At 45.4% G+C, this 25,731-nt stretch overlaps 1 protein-coding gene across 1 annotated transcript in view; it reads left to right on the plus strand.

Moving 5' to 3' along the window:
• Positions 1-25,731, plus strand: part of LOC311237807 (zinc finger protein 385C-like) — a gene marked incomplete at both ends in the record, with an annotated part of 115,603 nt that overhangs the window by 57,314 nt on the left and 32,558 nt on the right. The window contains one exon of the mRNA XM_084325784.1: positions 24,236-24,431. Coding sequence (XP_084181910.1) covers positions 24,236-24,431 — 196 coding nt within the window. The remainder of the gene's footprint in view (positions 1-24,235; positions 24,432-25,731) is intronic.

A 25,731-nucleotide genomic window follows, 5' to 3' on the forward strand; every position in this document is an offset into this window, starting at 1 on the left:
AAGGCTAAAGATAGAAACCATGCCTCTTGACCACAATATTGTCGCCCCATAGCCAGATTCTGTCAACAGGTTATGGGCCCAGATCACGCAGGGGCGAAATAATAAGGGTAGCAAGTTTAGCTGAAGTATAGGCTAGGTTAGCGCCAGGAGCACCGCGTGGCTAGACGCTAGGCCAACAAGAGCTAAAGCTACGCCCACCATCAAACAAGAGGATGGCGACCAAGGGAAGGAGCAAATGTTATGCGCATGTTATGCTGCATGCACGGTGTGGGACTGAAAACGACGATCTTGACGGCCCCCACGGGGAGACCTGACCGCAGAAGCACAAGTCCTGGACGACAAGCGTAATGCAGACGCATACTGTGAGTTAGCGCCACTGCTCGACGACACAAGCTTGGGGCTGATATTCCGCGACACTAAAGACAAAGGCCGAGAAAGCCTGGGGGTGTTGAGAGAGCATTATATCGGGCAAGGAAGACCCCGAGTCGTGGCCCTCTACATAACACTAACAGCACTGAAGAAGGGGCACACCGAGACTGTGACCGAATACGTCATCAGAGCTGAGCAGATCATGACGGCATTGAAGAGTGCAGGAGAAGCACCAAACGATGGGCTAATGATGGCGATGGTGATGAGAGGACTACCGGAGCTGTACAAACCGTTCACACTCCTGGTAACACACGGTTCAGCAGACATGACGCTGGGAAAGTTCAAGGCCAAGTTCGAAACTTCGAGGCCTCAGAAGATACCCACCCAGCCACCGCAGAGGCGGGAGAGAGGGTGCTGAAGGCCCAAGCGACGCCGAGGGAGAAGACCAGGCCCACGGCGGAGCTGGCGTGTTGGCGATGCGGAGAGAAAGGCCATCGGAGAGGCGACTGCACAAAGACTGTCTGGTGTAGCTTCTGCAAATCCACGGGGCACACAGACAGAGCGTGCATGAAGAAACACGACCAGAGCGCGCGATACGCGCATGGACAAGATGACGGCCATGGACGAGACGGCGGCTACGGACAAGATGGCGGCTGTGGACAAGATGGCGGCAGCGGACAAGATGGCGGCGACGGTCGACGTGAGACGCATCGAGACGACGCCCGGAGAGTAACGGGACAAGAAGACTTTGCTTTCGGGGCGCGGACAGCGTGCGTCGCCAGGCCGGCGCAGCTGCAGCGGGCCCAGAGAAAGGGACTGATCGTGGACACAGGTGCGTCGTCCCACGTCATCAACAACAGGAGCCGGTTCAAGAACTTTGACAACACTTTCCACCCGGAGAGACACAGCATGGAGCTGGCAGACGGGAAGCGCACCTACGGGTTGGCGCAAGAGAGAGGAGACGGACAGGTATGCCTCACAGACAGTGGGGGGCGCCGGTGTACAGTGACGTTAAAGAACGCTCTCTACGTACCATCGTTCCCACAAGGACTATTCTCTGTAATAGCTGCTACTGCAAATGGTGCCAAAGTATTCTTCGATAAAGGTAAAAAAATTCTTGTAAAGCCTGACGGTACACGGTTTAACATAAAGATGTACCAGAGAATGTATTATCTGCAAACAGAGTGTAATGACAACGACAAGTGTAATGATAATAATGATATGTGTAGCGTGACGGTCAGTCACGATATTCAGACATGGCATGAGATTATGGGTCATTGTAATTACGAGGATTTACTGAAACTGCAAGCAGTGACAGAAGGCATGCACATTGAAGGTGAAAAGCGTAGACCTGACAAAGAATGTGTAGTGTGCAAAACGGGGAAGTTTACTCAATCGAGAAACAGAAATCCCACAGAAAAAGTAAAGGTACCACTTGCGCTAGTTAACACGGATCTAGCCGGTCCAGTAAGCAACGAGAATCTAAAATATTAATTAATGGAAATGAAATTCTCCAAGTGCCATTCACAAAATGTGTAGGAGTTATTATAGATGAAGGGTTAAATTGGCATAACCACATTGATAATGTCTGAAAAAAATCAATGATGATGCTTGGAATATTAACAGGGATGTGATTTTTCCGTTTTTAACCGGATTTCAGTTTTTTCCGGATTACAGTTTTTTCTAAAATCATGATAAAAAAAAGTAAAAATTAAAATAAAAAATTTGTTATAAAAAAGATTTTTTTTTTTTTAATATGTTTTGATTATTTTTCCACCTGGTCTAAGTGAAACGTGAAAGCAACATTTATCAGACCTGCTATTCTTGCATAACAGATTTTCATTGGCTATCGATAATGTTAGCAGTTTTGTTGAGTGGCGCGAGACGCTGTAAAGACGTCAACACACTAGGAAACACACTAACACTGGATTGCTTTTGTAAAACTGACCAACCAGGGAAGGTTACTTGCAAGCAGTGCCGCAGTCTGCCACTCAACACTACTCAAGGGAGAGCAAGCATTGTCCAGTTAATGTGAAGCTCTGTAGAAACATCAAACTCTCAAGCATGAGGTACAGAAGCCAACCTAGACATAACCAAGAAGCTGAGATGGAGAAATGTCACCACCTTCATTCTCAAAATCGACCTGAGAGCAAAAGAAAAGCAAAAGAGTCCGTTAGTCCAACTGCAGCCCTTCGCAGTAGGCAAGACTTCCAGAGGAGGCAGTTACAGGTGTTGCACAATCTGGTTGCAAAGAAGAAAAGATAAGGTCCTAACGTTAGTGTTTGAGCCAGGATGACTTGGGAGGGGTCAAGATGACCCCCTTTAAATTTTTTAGGGGGACACTGAGATATTTTATTAATTTTCTTTGTCCCTTTCCTCTCCCACCTTCCTCTTCCCTGTGAACTGTTCAATATATACAAATAAAATGTGTTCATTCATTCAAATGGAGTGTTTATAATAAAAAAAAAAAAGATAGTTTAAAAAACCTTCAGGTTTTTTTCTTAAGGCGCAATCACATCCCTGATTAAGAAGGGTCTGCCCCCGGGCGGCTGATTGGCGCAGTGGGCAAGACGCTCGCCTCTAACGCAGGAGACGCTGGGTTCGAGCCCAGCTCTCAGCGTTGCTACCGGCTGGCTGGTCGTTCATACTAACACAATTGGCAAGTGTTAGAGGATGGAAAAGCCGGTGGGTGGGGATTTGACGTTGTGGACAGCGACTCCTACAGGTCGGTTTGGTGACGCCGGTGCGACGGAAGCAGGAAGTAGCGGGGGCAGCGTGTCGGACATCTAGCCATCAATACAACATTAGCTTTAGAGGTCCTAAACTCTGGAACACTCTAAGTTCATCATTGAGGTCAACAACCTCCTTATCTATATTTAAAAAACAATTAAAATCTCATTTAATTTCATCATAAATCATCAACATATTAAGTTAGTCCTGTGCATCAGTGTTAGATATATGGCTGCTTATTTTGTTCTTTTTCTTCATTATATACTTTTCATATGTTATTCTCCTCTCCTCCTTTGCCGCCTTGTACTTTTTCAAATTTTATTTCTTGTTATTGGTTCTTGTTGCTGTGTTTTGAACATGACATCTATGCGTGTTTATTTTCTAGACCATGTTTACATGTATTTAGTTCATATATGATTATGGACATTGGTTGGATTTTGTACAAGCCCTTTGGGCTTCGTTCATTCCTAGCACTGTTTTTATTTTATTTATTTTTTATAATGTGCTAAATAAATAAACTAAACTAAACTAAGTTCAACTCATGTTCAAACCTCTGTTACTCTATTAGCACTAAAAGTGATTATCATACTGACAAAATGGCAACCAATGTAATCAAAAAAGTCAACCAACGAACAAGATTCTTGTACCGGATCTCGTCTCTGGTAAGCAAGAATACCCTGAAGACTCTAATAGGAGCACTCATTCAAGGGTACTACGACTATGCTTGCACCTCATGGTACCAAAGCACCTCAAAGGCACTAAAAACAAGACTACAAAGATCACAAAACAAACTGGTCAGACTACTGCTTGACCTTACTCCTAAAACCCACCACACCCCTGCCCATTTTGGCATCCTAGGATGGCTTAGAGTAGACGACAGAGTACAGCTTGCAATGGGCCTTGTCTATAAGATACACTACACCACTAAGATACCCATGTACATGTCGAAATACTTCCCAAAGGTCAGTGAATTCCACGACCACAACACCAGAGGGAGTTCCACAAATCATGTTCAACCCAGATTCGGCACAAACAAGCGACTAAACACGTTTCGCAATTATGCCACAACAATGTGGAACACCCTACCCACAGCCGTAAAATAATGTGAATCCCTACCCACCTTCAAAACCGCCCTCAAAGAGCACCTACGGGAGGCTGCAATTAGAAACTGGCCCCCGTAAATGTCCAACCACCCCCCCACCCCTCCCCCTCGAATGTATATAGTTTCTGTTAGGATCTCTTTAAACCGTACTGTATATTTGTATATCTTGTATGTCATAAATGTAACAGTACTGTATATCTGTATGTCATAAATGTCATGATATGGGTTCGATTCCCGCTTGGGGACCAGGTTTCAATGATGCCAGTTACCCAGGTGGGGTATCTCCCAGGCCTTTCTGTGTGGAGTTTGCATGTTCTCCCCGTGCTCGCAAGGGTCCCCCCCCCCGATAAGATAAACCCAATGGAAAAACATGCACAACAACAATAGATCGCTAACGCTGTGGCGTCCTTGACGAAGACGGACAGGAGCACTTGGATTGGTCCCCTGGCACGGCTCACGTTGACGCCTGTCTGCTCCCGGCTGCCCTTGGGGGGGAAGGACGACGGGATGGGTTAATCGCAGATACGAATCGCATTCATGCATCGCATGCGTGGCGAATGATGACCTCTCTCTCTGAAAGATATATATCTGTATATCTGTATGTCATGAATGTCATGAATTGAAAATGGGGGACCCTGATGTAAACAAGACGAAAGTCTTTCTCTGGTCTGCATCCCCTTAACCTCTTAAGCCCGGAGCCCTATTTTCTGAAAATCCGCCTAAAATACATACCTACAGTAAGTAAATGGAATATTGCTCCACTTCTACAAGGTCCATTTGCATGTTATTGGTATCTAGGGACATCTATGGACCTCTGTGAATATATTCCCAGTGTCAGAAATATTGTGTCTATTACTAGGCTTGCTTAAATTGTGATGAAACAAAGGAGAATATGAATTATGATTTTTCTTTGCATCTTTGACAGTGAATAACACCATGCTAAAAATGACCAGACATGAAAAACTGCCACTGATCTCGTTCAGTACCTTCTTGAGATCACATGTACAAAAAATCTATCGTGTACAAAAAATCTCTCTCTCTCTCTGCCTCTCGCTCTGCCTCTCGTTCTGCCTCTCTCTCTCTCTCTCTCTCTCTCTCTCTCTCTCTCTCTCTCTCTCTCTCTCTCCCCTCTCTGCCTCTCTCTCCCCCTCTTGCTCTCGCTCTCTCTCTCTCCCCCCTCACTCTCCCTCTCTGCCTCTCTCCCTAGTCCCTCCCTCTTGCTCTCTCTGCCTCTCTCTCTCCTCCTCCCTCTCCCTCTCTCTCCCTATCTCTCTCCATCCCTCTCTCTCTCTCTCTCTCTCCCCCCCTCCCCTTCTTTCTTTCCATCTCTCCTATTAAAGCTTGGATGTTGGTAGTATGCATGTTAGCTAATGGTTTCCCCCTCCTCTCTGTGTTACTTCCAGCCAAGCTGAGAAAGCTGCCCGCACCAGGAAGTGGGAGCCAGGTTTCAGGCACGTACAGCTCCCTCTAGAGGGCGCCACTTACTAGCTGTTGGAATGGACAATGGTATTAATGAGGTCTTCCCCCATGTTTGACGTAATTTGGTCTTCAGTTAAAGCAACACATCAACATTATAGGAAATGCTTTTATCATCTTCTCCAGAGTTGGACAATAGATACCACGACGTGCCCGTGGGCGGAACGCACAAAGTCACAGACTCACAGCACTTTGTGAGGGTCTAGCGGCTCTGGCTGCATTTTTTGCTGAACATATAAATGACTGAATTAAGGTCTATTTGTTGCTGTTCGAATACCACCTCACTCGACCAAACCCGTGCCTCGGTTCTCGAGTTACATGCCGATATGTCAGGCAAGCGTCTTTTTCGCGTGCGCGTCAGATGACCAACCCAGACTACCGACGCTCCAGAACTGTCAATCATCCGCTGATGGCGAAAACGATTGGTCAGCGTGGTAGCCAATGAGTGTATCTTTCCAATGATACCCCACGTGGGGGGGGGGGGGGTGCAAAAACCAGAAGTTAATCACATTTAGAATGAATGGCCGTGGACGGATTTTTATAAAATTTGGACCCGTACTACATAAGATTTCAGGCTATGGATCCGCGGTGTTTTCCAGCTTATACCTATTTTTTTTTTTTTTTTTTTTTGGGTATTGCAACCATTACAGAAAAATTTGAGTACACGGGCGGCTGGGTAGCGCAGCGGACTAAGCGCCTGCCTACCACCGCAGAGACACTGGTATAGAATCCAGCTGTCAGTGGTACCTCCGGCTTGGTCGGTCATCCATACTAACACAATTGGCAGTGTTAGCGGGTGGATAGCCGGTGAGGTGTGTATCCTGGTCGTTGTAAACAGCGACTCCTACAGGTCGGTCGGGGCGCCCGCTCAGCGAGGAAGGGAACTGGGGGAAGTAGTGTGATCCTCCCACGCGTTACGCTCCCCCAGTGAGAGTCCTCGCTGTCAGGTGAAAAGAAGCGGCTGGCTGACTCCACATGTATCGGAGGAGACATGTGATAGTATTTATCAACCCTCCCTAGGCCGGCAAGTGGGGGAAAATGCACGCAACGACCAGGAAGGGAATTGGCATAACGACTAAATTGGGATGGGAGAAAAAATTGAGAAAAAAGGGGGAGAAAAAGTAGATTAAAAAAAGAAAAATGTGAGTACACAAGTTCAACTCAAGTTCAGACCTCTGTTTCATTAGCACTAAAAGTGATTTTCCTTTTTTGCATTAGTAACTTCAGAATGTTATCTTTCAAAAGAGACCAATCGCATGCATGTGCTATAAGAATAAAGCTTTGCAAAAAAAGTATGCAGTCCTCAAGTTCAAGTACAAAAATTGCCACTTTTCTGGGTGACTGTTAAGAGGCTAACTTAGTTTAGCAAAAATGAATGGAAGAGGATACAGACTTTGTTGGCCAAAATCATCTCTCCCAGAGTTTTAAGCTAGGCTAGTGGTCCGTATCCACTTCCATTCATTTGTGCTAAGCTAGGCTAGCTTGCAGCCAGATAGCTTTCTACTGAACGCATAGAGAGGAAATGTATATCTATCTTCTTGACTGACTTTGGAGAAGCACACAGCACTATACGGCTGTGTAGAGACTACAGAGACTAAAAGCAAGGAAACACTTGAAAATTATTTCTAAGTTGTAACATAAGGTTAGGTGTAATGCCTGGATAAATTCTGATATTTGATAGCGTCAGAAGTTTCAAGTTTGTTTATTATTTGTCACAATAAAATACAGAATACTTTATGATGAAATGCTTGTTTCTGTATGAGCCCCTGAGAGTGTGCTTTATACAGTAAAAAAAGTTACTAAAAAGTAATTAAAGGAATATTCAATATACATATATAAAATATACAATACAGAGTAAAATGGGTAACAGTGAGGTACAATGCAAAAATGAGGTACAAAACGTAGGGTAAGGTGCAAATGAAGTATGAATGTAGTGCAAATCTCTTTAACAGCTTGAGTGCCAGGATTTAGCGCTTGAGTGCCAGTGCTCTATTCAATGAGAGGGCGAGCACATTTGCGAACGCATAAACTATATCTTAAATTATGGCTATGTGTCTAATACGCCTGTCGCTTATCAATGACTTGCTTGCAGTCAACATTGCCGAAACGGATAGTTTTTTAATCGGTACATTTCCGTTTTAAATCGCCCTTTACTGGAATACACAAAAAACGTTGTAATTTTTCGGCCTATTTATGAATAGTTTTCAAATAAACGCTAGATTATCGATAGTATATGTGTACTGTGCTAGAGAAGCGGGCTGAAAATCGATTATCTTATTTCCTGATCAGCGCTAACGTCATACACGCACATACACACACGTTGATATATCTGTGAAAAAAGCTCTGATTATCCCAAGATTGGTAAAATAGATTTCTTACCTCAGATCAGATGTTCTCCAAAAAGATTATTCCAATACCTGATCGCCATTCCAAATATCGATCGTGTTTATTGATCCACCGCTGGGTGCTTGAAACACATATTCCACGCTGTTATGAGGGACCACAAATACTGCAATCGGCTCGGATTACATGCCTGACAAGTAAAATGTGGATTCCGGATTTTCTTTTCCCCATGTGTTTTCATTCAGTCCAATCCAAAGGGTGCATTACCATCCGGGAGACGATAGCGGGCGGTATTTTACCTGTTCGAGCTCAGAGAGAGAGTCCCAGTGGTAACGTGAGGCTAGATTGATGAAAAATGAATGGAATAAAAGAAATAATAAAATAAAAGAAATAACGATTAAAAAACAAGATTTCTCGTCGTTGGCACTCAACGCATGGCATGAACTAACGAGATTTCTCGTGGCTGGCACTCAAAGTGTTAATAATAGATACATATAATTGAGTGTTAAAGTGAGTAAAGTGGGTGTTTTTTCTTTCTATATTTGTATTCATTATCCACCCCCTCCACCCGATCCTGTTGTTACCATAGGGAATGAGTCTGAGGTCGCCAAAGTGCAATACCGGCCGCATCCAGCTAGACGGCGGTATCGAGCACCCTTTGAAACCTTGTATCTTGGCCTTTTTTTTGCTCAAGCTGAGCGGTTATAACGGTCAGATTGAGAAGAATCAAATGCTCCCGACGCATGATGTGTGGTGGATTATGTTGGCAACACGATGGACATCAATACTTGGAATCACGATCAGATAATTGGAATATTCTTTTTGGGGTACATCTTAGTCAAGGTAAGGGCTATATGATATCAATCTTGCGTTGATCCAAGCATGTCTTCACCTCGATCCGAACGTGTGTGTGTAACGTTAATGTGCTCCCATAGTCGAGCGGACCGTACTCGGAGCAGACTCTGCGGAGGTCCGCGCAGACTCAAAGCGGACTCAAAGCGGACTCCAAGTGCGAAGCTCCAATTTTATAATGCGCCGACGTCCACGCCGCTCATTTGGTGTCACATAAAACGCTGCTCTGCGTTTTGGTTGACATCGACCTGCATTTAATGTGACGCCGATCTGAATTTTACTCTGAACACTCGCTCCATGCCAAGTGAGAGTAGGGCAGGATCATGATTAAATGGGTAGGATTGGTCCGGTAAAACGTTGGCAGGTAGATGACGCTAAATTTAGTTTTACTATCGCTAATCGTCACCCATTCCAATTCATATACATTTGGACCATGTCTTTTTTCATCATCTGAAGAAACTTGAGATGTTTGAATGGCTTTTCTAAATGAAGTGTGTAAAACTGCCAGTTTTATTTCAAAATATTGGAAACGGAGATAACATAGACTCTTTATTTTGACATCGGATGACGACGAGATGACAGAAGTTGAACAGCGTGGGAAATATTGTGTAAACTGGCGCGAGACATGTAGGAAATTGGTCCGCGGAGGTACGCTCGACTATGAAAGCGCAAAGTGTCCGCGTGGACCATGGGCGCACCTTTAGTCCACAACGTATGCCGTTGGTGGCGATCAAAGCATCAAAAAACGACCCCCCCCCCCCCCTTTCATGCATTCATTCAACCAAAGTTTTGTGAGCAGAAGCGCGTGCACGCACACGCACGGATGTGCACGGATGTGCGCCAACTCGACTGATGCGCCAACTCACAGTACCCACCTGGCTACTTTGCATATTAATAGCGCCGGTCGTCAGGTGTTACATTCCATTCGTAGAGGCAATTAGACACTGTTTTTAGTCTGTCCTTGTGCGAGGGAACATTTATGCGCATGCGCGGGAGCGTGCACACGCGCCTGGGAGCGTGTGTGCACGTGGCGTCATTAGCGTGCGTGCAACCAGTGTTGATATGAGCATTGCAAACACTGCCTATGATATAGATTTGATTTGAGAATCATAGCGGGTCCAGGCAAGAAACGGCAACGGTTAGTATAATACAGGAATAAGGCTATTCCTCAGCATTTCAGGAATTACCCCAGACCGATCTAAAAACATACTTATATTCACCACGGTATAACACACGAATGTATGCATGAAAAGATTATCTCTTTTTTGCATCTTGACCGGAAGAAAGTCACTGTCAAATGACCATAGTATTGTATCCATAGCTATAATATAGAATATAGTTATAGGCTTAGCTCTACAAACAAGGTGACGGACTCCTATCTTTTAAAGCGTGGCATTGAATAGATGGGGCCCGAAAACAGCGCAGCACTCAAACTGTTAAGGTGAGTGTTTGTTTAAAGTGAGACATGGTACATCATGTATGCTATGTTATAGCCATGAGTAATATATTTACATATAGAAAATTTGAAATAAGTACATATATTACATATTCAACAAATTGTTGTCAATCGGAAAATCTATAAATAAATCCCAAGATACATTCAGTGCTGGATCTAACTAAATGGATTTATGGAGATACATTTATGGAAAGTTCAAGGCCGGACCACAATGCTTCTGGAAGGGTTAGAATGACATGTGGCGATAGTCTACCGGCATCAAAAAAAGTGAGTCTCTCAGCCTCTGTGTTATGATATTATGATATGAAATGTAACTGTAGTGCTGTCAGACCCGGATACGTCCTGGTGATTTCAGAGGGTTATTAATAACCAAAGAGGGGAAGCATCTTTAAGCTTATTTAATACCAAACAGGAGAAGCATCTTTAAGCATCTTGGTAACACTTTATAATAACACTCAGTTATAAGACCTTTATAAGGTATTTGTAGATAATGAACTAATCATGAACAAATCATTTATATACATTTGTAAATGATTATTAAATCATTTATAACTATATTTGTATACCATTTACAAATTAGTTCTACATTATTTATAACTCATTATCAACATTGTTTGTACTTGATTTGTTCATCACTAAATAATGTTGTTTAATGTGTAACACATTTGTAGATGCTTTGAAAAATGGATATGAAAAAACTACTATACTGTACCTCCATTTATTTGTTCATGTTCAACAAATGATTTGTTAAGACATTCATAAAACATCTATAAATCATTTGCAGATGTTATTGTGTGCCCTAATCTAAAGTGAAGCCTATTCATCATTAACAAATGTCTAATACAGTTAATTATTTGTTTACTTTTTCATCACCTGTTACAAATGTTGTAGACAGCTTTCGGATACACCCTTCTTTGTGACAGCAAACAGTGACAGAATTAGGACTATAGATAAATGCAATTTTATTAACATATAAAATACATGTGCATGACATAATAGTGTAACATGGGGGGCACTATGACCCAGGAGTACCCTGGCCAGGTATTGACAGAGTATGAAGAGGAAGTATCACACTAGTGAGACTTGACTTCGACGTGTGTTGCCGTCTGTTGAATGGAAGCACGATACATTAGAAGATTTATAGATGTTTTATGAATGTCTTAACAAATAATTTGTTGAACATGAACAAATAAATGGAGGTACAGTATAGTCGTTTTTTCATATCCATTTTTCAAAGCATCTACAAATGTGTTACTACACATTAAACAACATTACTTAATGATGAACAAATCAAGTACAAACAATGTTGATAATGAGTTATAAATAATGTAGAACTAATTTGTAAATGTTATACAAATATAGTTATAAATGATTTAATAATAATTTACGAATGTATATAAATGATTTGGTCTTATTATATAAGTGTTACCAGCATCTTTAATACCAAACAGATGAAGCATCTTTAAGCATCTTTAATACCAAACAGATGAAGCATCTTTAAGCATCTTTAATACCAAACAGGGGAAGCATCTTTAAGCATCTTTAATAGCAAACAGGGGAAGCATCTTTAATACCACTGTCCACTGTCTCACTAGCACGCTAGATTCAAGCCTTAAATATCCAGCGCAAGACTCTAAGCGTCTTTGGAGCGAGAGGATTTGCTCGTCTCTGGAGTTTGAGCGTCTGGGGCGTAAAGCATGTGCAGCGCTGCTTGAATCGAGGCCGGTGGTGAAGCAGGAAGCTGCTTCTATCTGTCCTCTCTCTCTCTTTCAAGATTACTATGCAAGAATTACATAGTAAACACGGTGGCATACTACTCTGGGACACTAGATAGTATGGTAGTATGCAGATGGGAATGGAGTCCCGTTCCTTCTGATTCAGCTGCAAATCACGCTGAACAAATGCTGAATGGCTGATGTTCCCTGACATGGGGGCTGTGCATCCTGTGTGTCCTCACCCCCACCTGTGTGTTTTGGATGTGTATGAGTTTATGTACAAAATGAATCAGCATTTATTTTTTGGTGAGGTGCCCCTTTAAGGCCTGTGCTAAATTGTGTAACAATGACTGTTTCTGAACTCAATCATGCAACAGTTTCCTTTGATTTGCTCTGCACTCTGGAAATGCTTTGGATATGGATGTTAAATGTTCTAAGAGTGTCGTATTTCCCCAATTAAATACATATCCATATGCATTTTCTCAAATCAAGAGTAAGTTATTCTGAATGATTCTTTCATCACAGAAACCAATTTAACTATATATTTTACTCCACATTAAACCAATTATTATATTTATTTCTCAACCAATTATACTTCTCAACTAACATACTGTATTTGATTCAGCAGGAAATACCTAAATCAAGTAATATATATCTATCCACATCTGTTTGTACATACCTGCATATAATGCTTTACATATCTGTAGATACTATATATAAAACGAAATAAGACTCGTTTTTATATATATATAATCTGTACATATCTCTTATACTCTTACTAATTACACTGTATGACTTACTACCTACCATAGTGTCTTTATACCTGTATCACTGTACATATTAATACTACAACTCTGTACATACATCTGATTAGCACTATTACTCAGTAGTACTCATTTATATATTTTATATATATTTTACATCACCTGTACATTGTATATTACGATTGCACTTTACTGTTACATTTGCACTCTGGTTGGATGCCAAATATCTTTTGGTTGTACTGTACTTGTGCTGTATGATGACATTACATTTGAATATAATCTAATGTAACATACTGTATTTGATTCAGCAGGAAATACAAGTAATATATAGTGCCACAACAAAACTTCATAAACTTGACATATCACCATCAAGCAGCATAGTGCCCTGGGTGCATTCGGAGGAAATATACACACATCCAAAACCATTCCACAAAATGTTGAACCTGCATCACAGAAGAATATCCAAAAATGTCTTTGTTGATCAAAACATTATTTTGTCTTTCCATGATTGTTGTCATGAATCACCACAGTTCTAACAACATGTCTTGGTCTTTGTAGGTCATTTAGCTTATTTTTTTGTAATCAATTTGACAGACCTACTACTACTACTACTACTACTACTACTACTACTACTACTACTACTACTACTACTACTACTACTACTACTACTACTACTACTACTACTACTACTGTTACAAAGGATCAGATTAAACCGAATATATATATTTATTTATTGATATATATTGCATAGTATTTGTATATCGTTTGATATCCCTTGTATATTCCTTGTACATATACACGGAATATCCCTTTAGCCCAGACCATAATATTTCATTCTCCTATTGGACAGCGGTCCACCGGCGCCAGGGACCAGCCTCCAGAGTCAGGTTCAAAGTCACCGTCAAGACATGTCTGGACATGCCCGGCCTTGCCCAGGGATACGCGACAGAAATGAGATTGGCACTAGTTTGTTCACCGTGCATATAAATACGGCGCAGGTGAATACAGAAGCACTTAGTCTTACTTAGTCAGAAGTCAAGAGTTACCCAATAAGTTGAAGCCTCACCCACGATACAACGTGCGGTGAAGTATGGCCTGTTTGGCCCCAGAATAGAGCATTGAGACCGCGTGCAAATTAATAACTGAATTGTCAGAGTTTGGCGCTATACCGTCGAGTGCGACATATTTCTATTAAGTCAGTGATAGTCTATTTGTGTATAGTGTATCGTGCGGCTAAAGTTCTACAGTGACCAGCATCCCCAACGCTTCCTCGTATTAGCTAGAGTTCTTATCCAGGCTGGGCGGCTTTCATGGCGCTTTCACCCGAGGAGACCTAGACGAGAACCGTGTGGACATGTACACTGGATTAATCTACCCGACGACTACATAGCCCTTTGCGGCTGGAATATATTTGCTTTGGTCCTGTGATTTATGGAGCGGAGAATCGCCGACGCCTGCACGTGTTGGATTTACCCCGCGAGGAGCCAAGTCGAGTCGGCGCCTCAGAGAGCCTGAGGCCGGCTAGCTTTCTTCACTGTGGAGCTACAGTCTACGGAGAACAACTGTATTCGTCTGTGGATCAAGAGGCTATTGCACCGTCTCCTGTACTTGGAGTCTCCTTAGTCATCGTTGACCAGACTCTCTACTACCGACAGATCTTCTACCCCTGCTGGCTTACAACCAGGGGGACCCTTCCAGTATCTCCCGCTATATATTACTAGTGTACCATATATATAATTCCCTAAGATTCAGGTTGTATAATTACCTCCTGCGTAACCAGAGAATGGACATTCATTGTTGATTTGCCTACGCACATTCCTTTGCCTTACAAGTGCATTCAAAGTATAATCGAGAAGTATTATGTACCTTTTGCTGCAATAAATACTTAAAGACAACTTTGTGTAGAACCGGTTCATTGTGGGAAGTGTTCATTATATTTATATATCATGTACTGTATGGCCAGTAATTAAAGTACATAAAGCGGTAGTGGTTTAATGATACCATACTTATCAATACAGTCAGGGAATTGTACCCCTCAGTTACAATTGGTCCTTCGAGCCGGAGGGTAACTAGTGTAATATTAATATAGTGGTATTAATATTGACATGGCCTATGATGAACACTCCACAAAACGGTTCTCCTAAAGTAGATCGCCCGCAGCGTAGACGGCAGACACCTCAGTACTTAGAGGATTACGTTGCCAATATACTACCTAGCCTTCTACAGACGGTAAACGCGGAAAAAGTAGATAGTAAAATTATGTCCGACCCTATCGCCCAGGCTACCCCGCCAATAGAGGCCCTAGTGGGTTCTAACGTAACTGACCAAGCTCACGGTAGGGACCAGGAGGGACCTGACACGACTTTACCCCCCGCCAAGACCGAAGAAGTAGTCCCCGGAGAGCTCCAGGATAAAGACAGCTCTCCAGGGATGGAACTCTACCCGCTACAAGAAGAGGAGAGCACCCCGGAGATGGATCTCCAGGACTCGCCACAGGAGAACAGATCTCCAACGAGTACTGCCAGGAGCGGATCACCTCAACCAGCGTCTTCCCCCAGCGAGGCGGACAAGATGCTGGCACAGGCATTCCTCGCCAGCCTAGCAGCCTCAACAGAGCGCGATCGACTCCAAGCCCAGACACTTAGTGAGCGCGAACATTCTTCCATGGAAAGAGAACGCCTTCAGGCGCAGCAACGGAGCGAAGAAGATCGTATACGTCTAGAGATTAGACGTCTTCAGACGGAAGAGAATATGGTAAGAGACCGGGCCGAAGCCCAGCGCGCCGCTGCCGGTGCCCAAAGAGAAGCAGAGCGCGCCGCCGCCGAAGCCCAGCGCGCCGCTGCCGGTGCCCAAAGAGAAGCAGAGCGCGACCTCGCTCTCACCAAGCGCGAAGCCGAGCGCGACCGATTACAAGCGCAGATAATGGAGCAGCTGATCGCCAGGGCAACACCCCCTCCCTCCGCACGAGGTTCCAGGGCCTCGTCAAGACAAGGGTCAAGGGCACCCTCCCCTACCCGATCAAGCGACCCTGAGCCCGACCACCAGAGAGAGCCTATACCCCACTCCGAACTCCTTCCCCGACCGGTCCACGCGAGACCCAGCTACAAGGAAGAAACGGTCTACACCGCGGAGAGGCTAAATAGACGACTACAGGATCTAGAGGACCTGCCAGAGGAAGAAGAAGAGGGAGAGGAGGAGAGTCAAGCCCGACAGCAGCACAGTACTCCACAGGACCAGGAGGTCCAGTACAGCCCAGGCTCTACCCCCGCGGCTCTGCGCTACAGACCCCCGACTCAATTCACGGGTGAGCTTGACGCACGACCAGCCCCGAGGAATAGCACCTGGATACGCGGGCCATGGTACCCAGCAGGTACCAGCCCACCAAGAGGCGTAAGAGGAGACTCGCCTAGGAGGCCTCTCTTCCAACGCTCACCGATGTGCCAGCCATCCATGGCATCATACATTGGCACACCGACGTTTCCGGACTTCACCCACGAGAACAGAGCACAGTACACGGAGCTACGAATGTGCTTAGAGACAATGATGTCCGATGTAGCTGATGAACCGTACAAGTATGCTATCCTACTGAAGCACCTCAAGGTGCCCCGAGCGCACAATATAGCGCTGGCCTATGCCACCTCTACTACCCCATACACAGCGGCTCTAGCAGCACTCGACCAAAGATATGGACGCATATGGGACTACGTAATACAAGAGATAAGGCATATTGACCGCCTACCCCCAGCCACAGACAATCGCTCACTAGATGACCTGTCTATCAAGGTACAATCCCTGGTAGGGATGCTGGGGGCGCAAAGAGAAAAGGGTATGCACGAACTGTACGCGAACTCTAATGTCGAGAGGATTCTAGAGAAGCTTCCGCCCGCCCGACAAGAGCGCTTCAGGCGGCAAAGAGACCACCGTGATCCTAACGGTCCCGAGCCATCCCTCCTAGACCTAGCCGACTTCCTGGCGAGAGAAGTCAACAGCCTACGGTTGGATACGTTCATGCGGAGCACCCCAAGCTCCAGAGAGGGACCTAGGAGAGCAAACGATGGCCGAAGATTGGTGACCGTCATGCACCAATCAGAATCAGTACCGAGCAGCAAGAACCACAGTACCCCCTCGATGAAAGAGAAGTGGAAGATGGTGTGCCCGTACTGCGAAAAGGAACACTGGTTGTCACAATGTGACACGTTCAAGAAGATGACCGCCGACGAGGTGAGTCAATGGATAAAGTCCAACCGACGCTGTTACCGATGTGCGCGCAGTCACATGGCAGCCGATTGCCGCTTAAAGAAGAGGTGTAGTCGGTGTGACGGAGCCCACCTAGATGTCCTACACGACAGTAACAGAAGAAAGCCTGCACCCTCAAGCAGCACAAAGGCAAGTGTTATGTACATTGACCCCGCCAGCAGCGGGGGCGCCCGGGTGCTCTTAAAGGTGGTCCGCGTAACACTGAGTTACCAAGACAAGGTCATGGACACTTACGCCGTCCTTGACGACGGGTCAGAGAAGACCCTTCTTCTCGCGTCCGCTGCGGCCCAGCTGGGGCTGCGGGGGAGCGAAAACCAGATGACGATTCGGACAATAAGAAGAGATCTAAAGACGATAAAGGGCGAGAATGTCTCCTTCACTATCGCAGCAAGCGGGCAGCCAGAGAGACGGTATAGGATTACTAATGCTTTCACCAGCCAAGAAATAGGCCTGTCGCAGTACACCTACCCCATCGCCAAGCTGATGGATAAATATGTGCACCTGCGTCAACTACCTATCCCGCTCATAGACGGTGCCACCCGACCCTGCTGATAGGCTCCGACCATGCAGACCTCATAGTCCCGATAGACCGGGTCCACACAGGGCCCAGAGGCTGTCCTGCAGCAGTCGAGACCCGCCTAGGATGGACATTACAAGGCCCCCTCGCTAAGTCTCTTAACCGAACAGCAGCCACTAGCTGCCTCCACTCCAGAGTGACAGAAGAAGACACCACCCTCCTACAGCATGTCGAGAGGCTATGGACACTAGAGACAATGCCCTTTAAGAACGAAAAGAAAGACATTCGTTCCAAGGAAGACATTTACGCTATAGCCCTCCTCGAGCAAGGGACAAAGAGAGTCAAAGTCAACGGAGTGATGAGATACGCAACTCCACTCCTGAGGCGAGAGGGTATGCCTACCTTCCACGCCCCAAAAGAAGCGACGGAGCGGTATCTATTGAACACAGAGCGGCGCCTAGCCAGAGACCCCGCTCAGGAGACTGTGTACCGCGCTGAGATTAACAAGCTAATCACAGCGGGACACATAAAGAAAATTGACATTAAAGAGGCCGATCAGACGACCGAATCATGGTACGTGCCGCACCACAAAGTCCACCACAACGGCAAGGATCGTATTGTGTTCAACTGCAGCTACCAGATCGGATCACAAAATCTGAATAAAGAGCTCTTGCCCGGCCCAACACTCGGTCCCTCTCTACTAGGCGTGTTACTACGTTTCCGCCAGGACAAGGTGGCCATCAGCGGCGACATCAAAGGGATGTTCCTGCAGGTGAGACTAGTGGAGGAGGACAAGCCCCTGCTGCGGTTCCTATGGAGAGAGAGGATCGGGGATGAGCAACCAGCCATCTATCAATGGGAAGTCCTCCCTTTCGGAACCACATGCAGCCCATGCTGTGCTACGTTTGCACTGCAAAAACACGTCGCAGAGGACCCAGCAGCTGATGAAGAGGTCCGACAAAGTGTAGGAAATAGTTTCTACGTGGACAACTGTCTGCAAAGCGTCTCGACGCCAGAAGAAGCCGAGGCCCTTCTACTCAAGCTCTGCGCCTCCCTGATCAAAGGCGGCTTTGATCTCAGGCAGTGGGCCAGCAGCGACCCGCAAGTATTGCGCAGCCTCTCCCCCGAGGACAAGGCAGCAAGCAGCGAGACCTGGATGGCGACCACCCCAGGAGAAGCCCAAGAAATGACATTAGGACTAGTCTGGCGCTTCAAAACAGACTCGCTCCATTATAAACACACACCCCTGACCAAGGAGCAGGGAAGGTCGACTGCACTACCGACCACCAGACGGAGTGTATACAGAACACTCGCCAGACAATATGACCCGTTGGGATGTATTCTACCTTACACCACCAGGGCAAAGATGATTGTAAGAGCGTTATGGGACAAGGACCAGGGCTGGGACGACCCCATACCCGAACACCTTGCATCCACATGGAGAGGGTGGGAGACGGAACTCAGCTCACTCCCAGGTGTCAACATACGCTGCAGCTACTTCCCACCCACAGTGAGGCCGGAGACGTGCCAGATGGACCTGCACGTCTTCAGCGACGCCTCCGAAGTAGCCTACGGTTCGGTGGCCTACTTGCGTGCCCGAGAGGAGGGAGGAGAAATACATACTGCTTTCATCCTGGCTCGCTCAAGAATAGCCCCACGAAAGCAACAATCTATCCCGCGTCTAGAGCTCTGCGCAGCCCTAGCAGGAGCGCAACTCGCCACGTTAATCCAACGTGAACTCACCATTCCGGTGCAAAGAACAATCTTGTGGTCAGACTCCACGACAGTACTCACATGGATCCGGTCTGATTCGTGCAGATACAAGGTCTTCGTGGGAGTCAGAGTCACAGAGATTCAAGATTTAACAGAAGTAGCAAGCTGGAGGTATGTGGACACAAAACACAACCCAGCTGACGTCATCACCCGGGGAATGTCCCTGGATGACCTCACCCGTCACAACCTATACAGTGACGGGCCAGAGTTCCTCAAGCTCCCGGAAGAAGAGTGGCCTACACCCACCCCACGGGAAGCGAGTAAAGAGGAGGCAGAAAACAAGAAATCTATGTTCTGTGGATTGAACACACTCGTCTCCACAGACCCCGACATAGACGATTGCCTCACCCTAGAGAGTGCGCAGCTAAAGACATTCCTGTGGCACCACCCAGAGGTTCAGCTCACTACTGACATTACAGCAGCTGACTACGAAGAAGCAGAACTTCTTCTACTACAACGAGCCCAGAGAGACTCGTTCCCCGATGAGCTAGACTGTCTACAGGGAGCAAAGCCCGTCCCATCAGACAGCAGACTGCTCCACCTAGCCCCCGAGAGCGACGCCCATGGTCTCATCAGAGTGGGTGGTCGTCTGCGGAGAGCTCCAGACTTACCGGATGACGTCAAGTACCCGATAGTCTTAAACAGCCGACACAAGGTCACAGAGCTGATCATAAAGAAATACGACGAGGATGTGCATCACGCCGGGGCAGAGAGAGTCTTCGCGGAGATCAGACGTCGTTATTGGATACTGCAAGGGAGAGAAGCAGTGCGGCGCTTCCAGCGAACCTGTCTAGACTGTCGTAAGTGGCGAGCGCAGCCCAGTATACCCCGGATGGCTGACCTACCTCCCTGTCGCCTCCGACTCGGCGACAAGCCTTTTCACTCCACCGGTATGCACTGTTTCGGCCCGCTGTATATAAAGAAAGGAAGAGGAACCGAGAAGCGGTGGGGTATTGTATTCAAATGCATGACCACCCGAGCGATGCATATAGAACTCCTTCCAACCATGAGCACAGACTCATTCCTTATGGCCTTCCGAAGATTCACATCGCGGAAAGGCAAACCGTCTATATTATTGTCTGATCACGGGACAAACTTCAAAGGCGGAGAAAGAGAGCTGAGAGAGAGCTTCCAAGCTATGGGCCCAGAACTTAAGACCCACCTCGCTCCATCCCAGATTGAATTCCAGTTTAATCCCCCGAACGCACCTCACTTCGGTGGAACTTGGGAACGAGAAGTACGTTCAATAAAGACAGCCCTGTACGCCGTGCTTGGGGCCCAGACCGTGGCGGAAGAAGTCCTAATGACAGTCCTCACGGAGATCGAGGGAGTATTGAACTCAAAGCCCCTCGGTTACGTCTCAAGTGATGTAGCAGATGTCGACCCAGTCACCCCCAACACACTCTTGATGGGGCGGCTGGACCCCGCGCTACCACAGACAATGTACAGGCCTGAAGAAGCGAACGGCCGAAGAATGTGGAGGTACAGTCAAGTATTGGCTGACAAGTTTTGGAACAGCTTCCTACTCCACTATCTACCGTCTCTACAGACCCGCCAGAAATGGGTGAAAGAGAGAGACAATTTGACAGAAGGAACAGTCGTCATGATTATCGACCAGTCACTACCCCGAGCTATGTGGCCGGCTGGCCGCGTAAGCAAAGTGATCACCGGTGCCGACGGAAAGGTCCGAGCAGCCGAAGTGCTCGTCCAAGGGCGGATCTACACCCGACCCGTGGCGAGGCTAATAGAACTGCCAAGGCTCCCCGATACTATCGATGACGACCATGACCCCATGACTTTGTGAACTGACCGACCCCTCACAACAGACATTGAGTAGTGGACAGTGCGGTTAATCTGTCTCTGCTTAGCTAATTAGGTGGGACTAATTAGGGGGCGGCTGTTACAAAGGATCAGATTAAACCGAATATATATTTTTATTTATTGATATATATTGCATAGTATTTGTATATCGTTTGATATCCCTTGTATATTCCTTGTACATATACACGGAATATCCCTTTAGCCCAGACCATAATATTTCATTCTCCTATTGGACAGCTCCAGAGTCAGGTTCAAAGTCACCGTCAAGACATGTCTGGACATGCCCGGCCTTGCCCAGGGATACGCGACAGAAATGAGATTGGCACTAGTTTGTTCACCGTGCATATAAATACGGCGCAGGTGAATACAGAAGCACTTAGTCTTACTTAGTCAGAAGTCAAGAGTTACCCAATAAGTTGAAGCCTCACCCACGATACAACGTGCGGTGAAGTATGGCCTGTTTGGCCCCAGAATAGAGCATTGAGACCGCGTGCGAATTAATAACTGAATTGTCAGAGTTTGGCGCTATACCGTCGAGTGCGACATATTTCTATTAAGTCAGTGATAGTCTATTTGTGTATAGTGTATCGTGCGGCTAAAGTTCTACAGTGACCAGCATCCCCAACGCTTCCTCGTATTAGCTAGAGTTCTTATCCAGGCTGGGCGGCTTTCATGGCGCTTTCACCCGAGGAGACCTAGACGAGAACCGTGTGGACATGTACACTGGATTAATCTACCCGACGACTACATAGCCCTTTGCGGCTGGAATATATTTGCTTTGGTCCTGTGATTTATGGAGCGGAGAATCGCCGACGCCTGCACGTGTTGGATTTACCCCGCGAGGAGCCAAGTCGAGTCGGCGCCTCAGAGAGCCTGAGGCCGGCTAGCTTTCTTCACTGTGGAGCTACAGTCTACGGAGAACAGCTGTATTCGTCTGTGGATCAAGAGGCTATTGCACCGTCTCCTGTACTTGGAGTCTCCTTAGTCATCGTTGACCAGACTCTCTACTACCGACAGATCTTCTACCCCTGCTGGCTTACAACCAGGGGGACCCTTCCAGTATCTCCCGCTATATATTACTAGTGTACCATAGATATAATTCCCTAAGATTCAGGTTGTATAATTACCTCCTGCGTAACCAGAGAATGGACATTCATTGTTGATTTGCCTACGCACATTCCTTTGCCTTACAAGTGCATTCAAAGTATAATCGAGAAGTATTATGTACCTTTTGCTGCAATAAATACTTAAAGACAACTTTGTGTAGAACCGGTTCATTGTGGGAAGTGTTCATTATATTTATATATCATGTACTGTATGGCCAGTAATTAAAGTACATAAAGCGGTAGTGGTTTAATGATACCATACTTATCAATACATCAGGGAATTGTACCCCTCAGTTACAACTACTATTATTATTATTACTACTAGTATTACTACCACTGCTACTACTCTTAGTACTACTACTCTTAGTACTACTACTACTACTACTACTACTACTACTACTACTACTACTACTGATTTGATTTGATTTGATATTTTTTATTTTCGTGTCTTACATACAGATGTATGCCCAGCCCATATGGGCTTACAAGACACATAACAATAAGTATATAATAATATACTTTACCAATTACTTAACAAATGACATAGACCAAGATGGCCATAAAAAAAATACAAGAAAATACAATAAAACGTAATATAACACAAGCTGTACTCAATGTAAATAACAGAAAAACAAGGTGAATTCAAATACAATTATATAGGATACAGTGTGTACTACTACCACCACCACCACCACCACCACCACCACCACCACCACTACTACTACTACTACTACTACTACCACTACCACTATTACTATTACTATTACTACTACCACTACTACTATTACTACTACTATTACTACTATTACTACTAATACTACTACTACTACTACTACCACTACTACTACTACTACCACTACTACTACTACTACTACTACTACTACTAATACTACCACCACTACTACTACTACTACTACTACTACTACTACTATTACAAAATGGCATCCAATGTAATAAAAAAAGTCAACCAACGAACTCGATTCTTGTACAGGATATCCTCTCTGGTAAACAAGAATACCCTGAAGACTCTGGCAGGAGCACTCATTCAAGGGTACTACGACTATGCTTGCACCTCATGGTACCAAAGCACCTAAAAGGCACTAAAAAACAAATTACAAACATCTCAAAACAAGCTAGTCAGACTACTGCTTGACCTGACTCCTAGAACCCACCTCACCCCTGCCCACTTTGACAACCTAGGATGGCTTAGAGTAGACGACAGAGTACAGCAACTTGCAATGGGCCTGGTCTACAAGATACACTACGCGACCAAGGTACCCATGTACATGTCAAAATACTTCCCAAAGGTCAGTGAATACCACGATCACAACACCAGAGGGAGCTCCACAAATCATGTTGAACCCAGATTCGGCTCAAACAAGGGACTAAACACGTTTCGCAATTATGCCACATCAATGTGGAACGCCCTACCCAAAGCTGTAAAGGAATGTGAATCACTACCCACTTTCAAAAACACTCTCAAAGAACACCTACGGGAGACTGCAATTCGAAACTGGCCCCTACAAATGTCCTAACCCAGTTGTACAGTAAATTACCAATTATGGCTTTGTCAGTATTCCAATGTACAGTGTACAGTGTCCCCCCCCCCCTTTTACTACTACTACTACTACTATTACTACTACTATTACTACTACTAGTACTACTACTACTAGTACTACTGTAGTTAACTACTGCCCTCATGGCATTTAAATTAATTTAAAAGCATCATAGTGCTGCATTTCCCCCCAATAGTATTGATTCCATGGGTAATTTTATTATGTTGCAGACTACAGGATTTTAAAACTAAGTATTGATTTAGTGCATTCCTTTATTAATGTCCCTCTGTTCATTATTATATTATTATTTGTGTGTGTGTGTGTGTGTGTGTGTGTGTGTGTGTGTGTGTGTGTGTGTGTGTGTGTGTGTGTGTGTGTGCGCGCGCGCGTGCGTGCAGAACCAGGCAGAGGCCCACTACAAGGGCCACAAACACACCCGAAAGCTGAAGGACTTGGACGCCCAGAGGAGCCAACAGAGGAACGCGCTGAAGCCTCCGGCGGGGCGAGAGAGAGAGGGGGAGCGACGGGGGAAGGGAGGAGGGGCAGCGACAGACACAGATCCCTCCGACACCACAGGTACCACAGACACCACAGGTACCACAGACACCACAGACACCACATACACCACATACAGGCATTAAAGCGTTCCGTCTTGGGACGGATATCCGTCCATTTGATTTGGAGATTCCGTCATTTGATTTGGAGTCGTGACGGATTTTAACCTGAGCCAATCGGAGGCGTCAAATATCCTTTTTTCCCCTACCGCGGCCGCACCAAACAGTCATTTGCGAGCAATCGGCAAATTCTCAGGCAAATGCAACCAACCAGAAGGCGAGATTGTTCTGAGTTTACAGCCCTTTCACCCGCCTCCGCTGTGCTCAGCACCAATGGGAAGCGCCCATTTTGAGACTCTCTAGCGTCTAGCTCTACTCGCGAGTAAACTTGACTCATCAACACCATGCGGCAACTTTTTACGAGACCGTAAGTTCATTTGACTTATTCTAGTCTAAAGAAACATATATATTACTATTGCTATTGATAAATCTAGGTAACGTGAATGCCACAAAACGAATGCCTTTTGTTAATCAGAACGTTATTTACGCGACAAGCAGTGTGTTGTTGTCGTTGTTGTTGTTGTTGGTGGTGTTTCGTGTGTGTGCTTGCGCCGCTCGCTTTCTGATAAATGTATGAATGTTGATAAATCTAGATAACGTTAATGCCACAAAACGAATGACTTTGTTAATCAGAACGTTATTTGCGGTATCAATTGTTTTTAAGCTCAATAAACGTCTTTCTCCCATTTGTCCGGGAGATCTCTGGGTAACAGTACTGTATATTTGCATATCATATATGTCACAAATGTAACATTACTATATACCTGTATGTCATGTATGTCACTATGAATTGAAAACGGGGGACCCTGATGTAAACAAGACGAACGTCTTTCTCTGGTCTGCATCCCCTTAACAATTGTGTGTATTGAGCTGTACTGTATTGTACCCATTCTGCAATCTGTTAAATATTGATTGATTGTTATTAACAGATTGCAGAATGGGTACAGTACAGCTCAATACACACAATTGTTAAGGGGATGCAGACCAGAGAAAGACTTTCGTCTTGTTTACATCAGGGTCCCCCATTTTCAGTTCATCATAACATATATGACACACATGACATACAGATAGACAATACTGCTACATCTATACATTTATGACATACCAGATTTACAAATACAGTAGCCTATTGTTTGTTTGTGATACAAAAATAGTCTAAAAAGAGTATATACATTTGACGAAGAAACTGTACATTGGAGGTGGTTGGGTGGGATGGGGGGGGGGTTGTAACTATACATTGGATTATCGACAAAACCTTACTTGGTCCCAAGAAGAGGGTC

The sequence above is a fragment of the Notolepis coatsorum genome (assembly GCF_963971535.1).
Source record: "Notolepis coatsorum genome assembly, chromosome: 12".
Taxonomy (NCBI): domain Eukaryota; kingdom Metazoa; phylum Chordata; class Actinopteri; order Aulopiformes; family Paralepididae; genus Notolepis; species Notolepis coatsorum.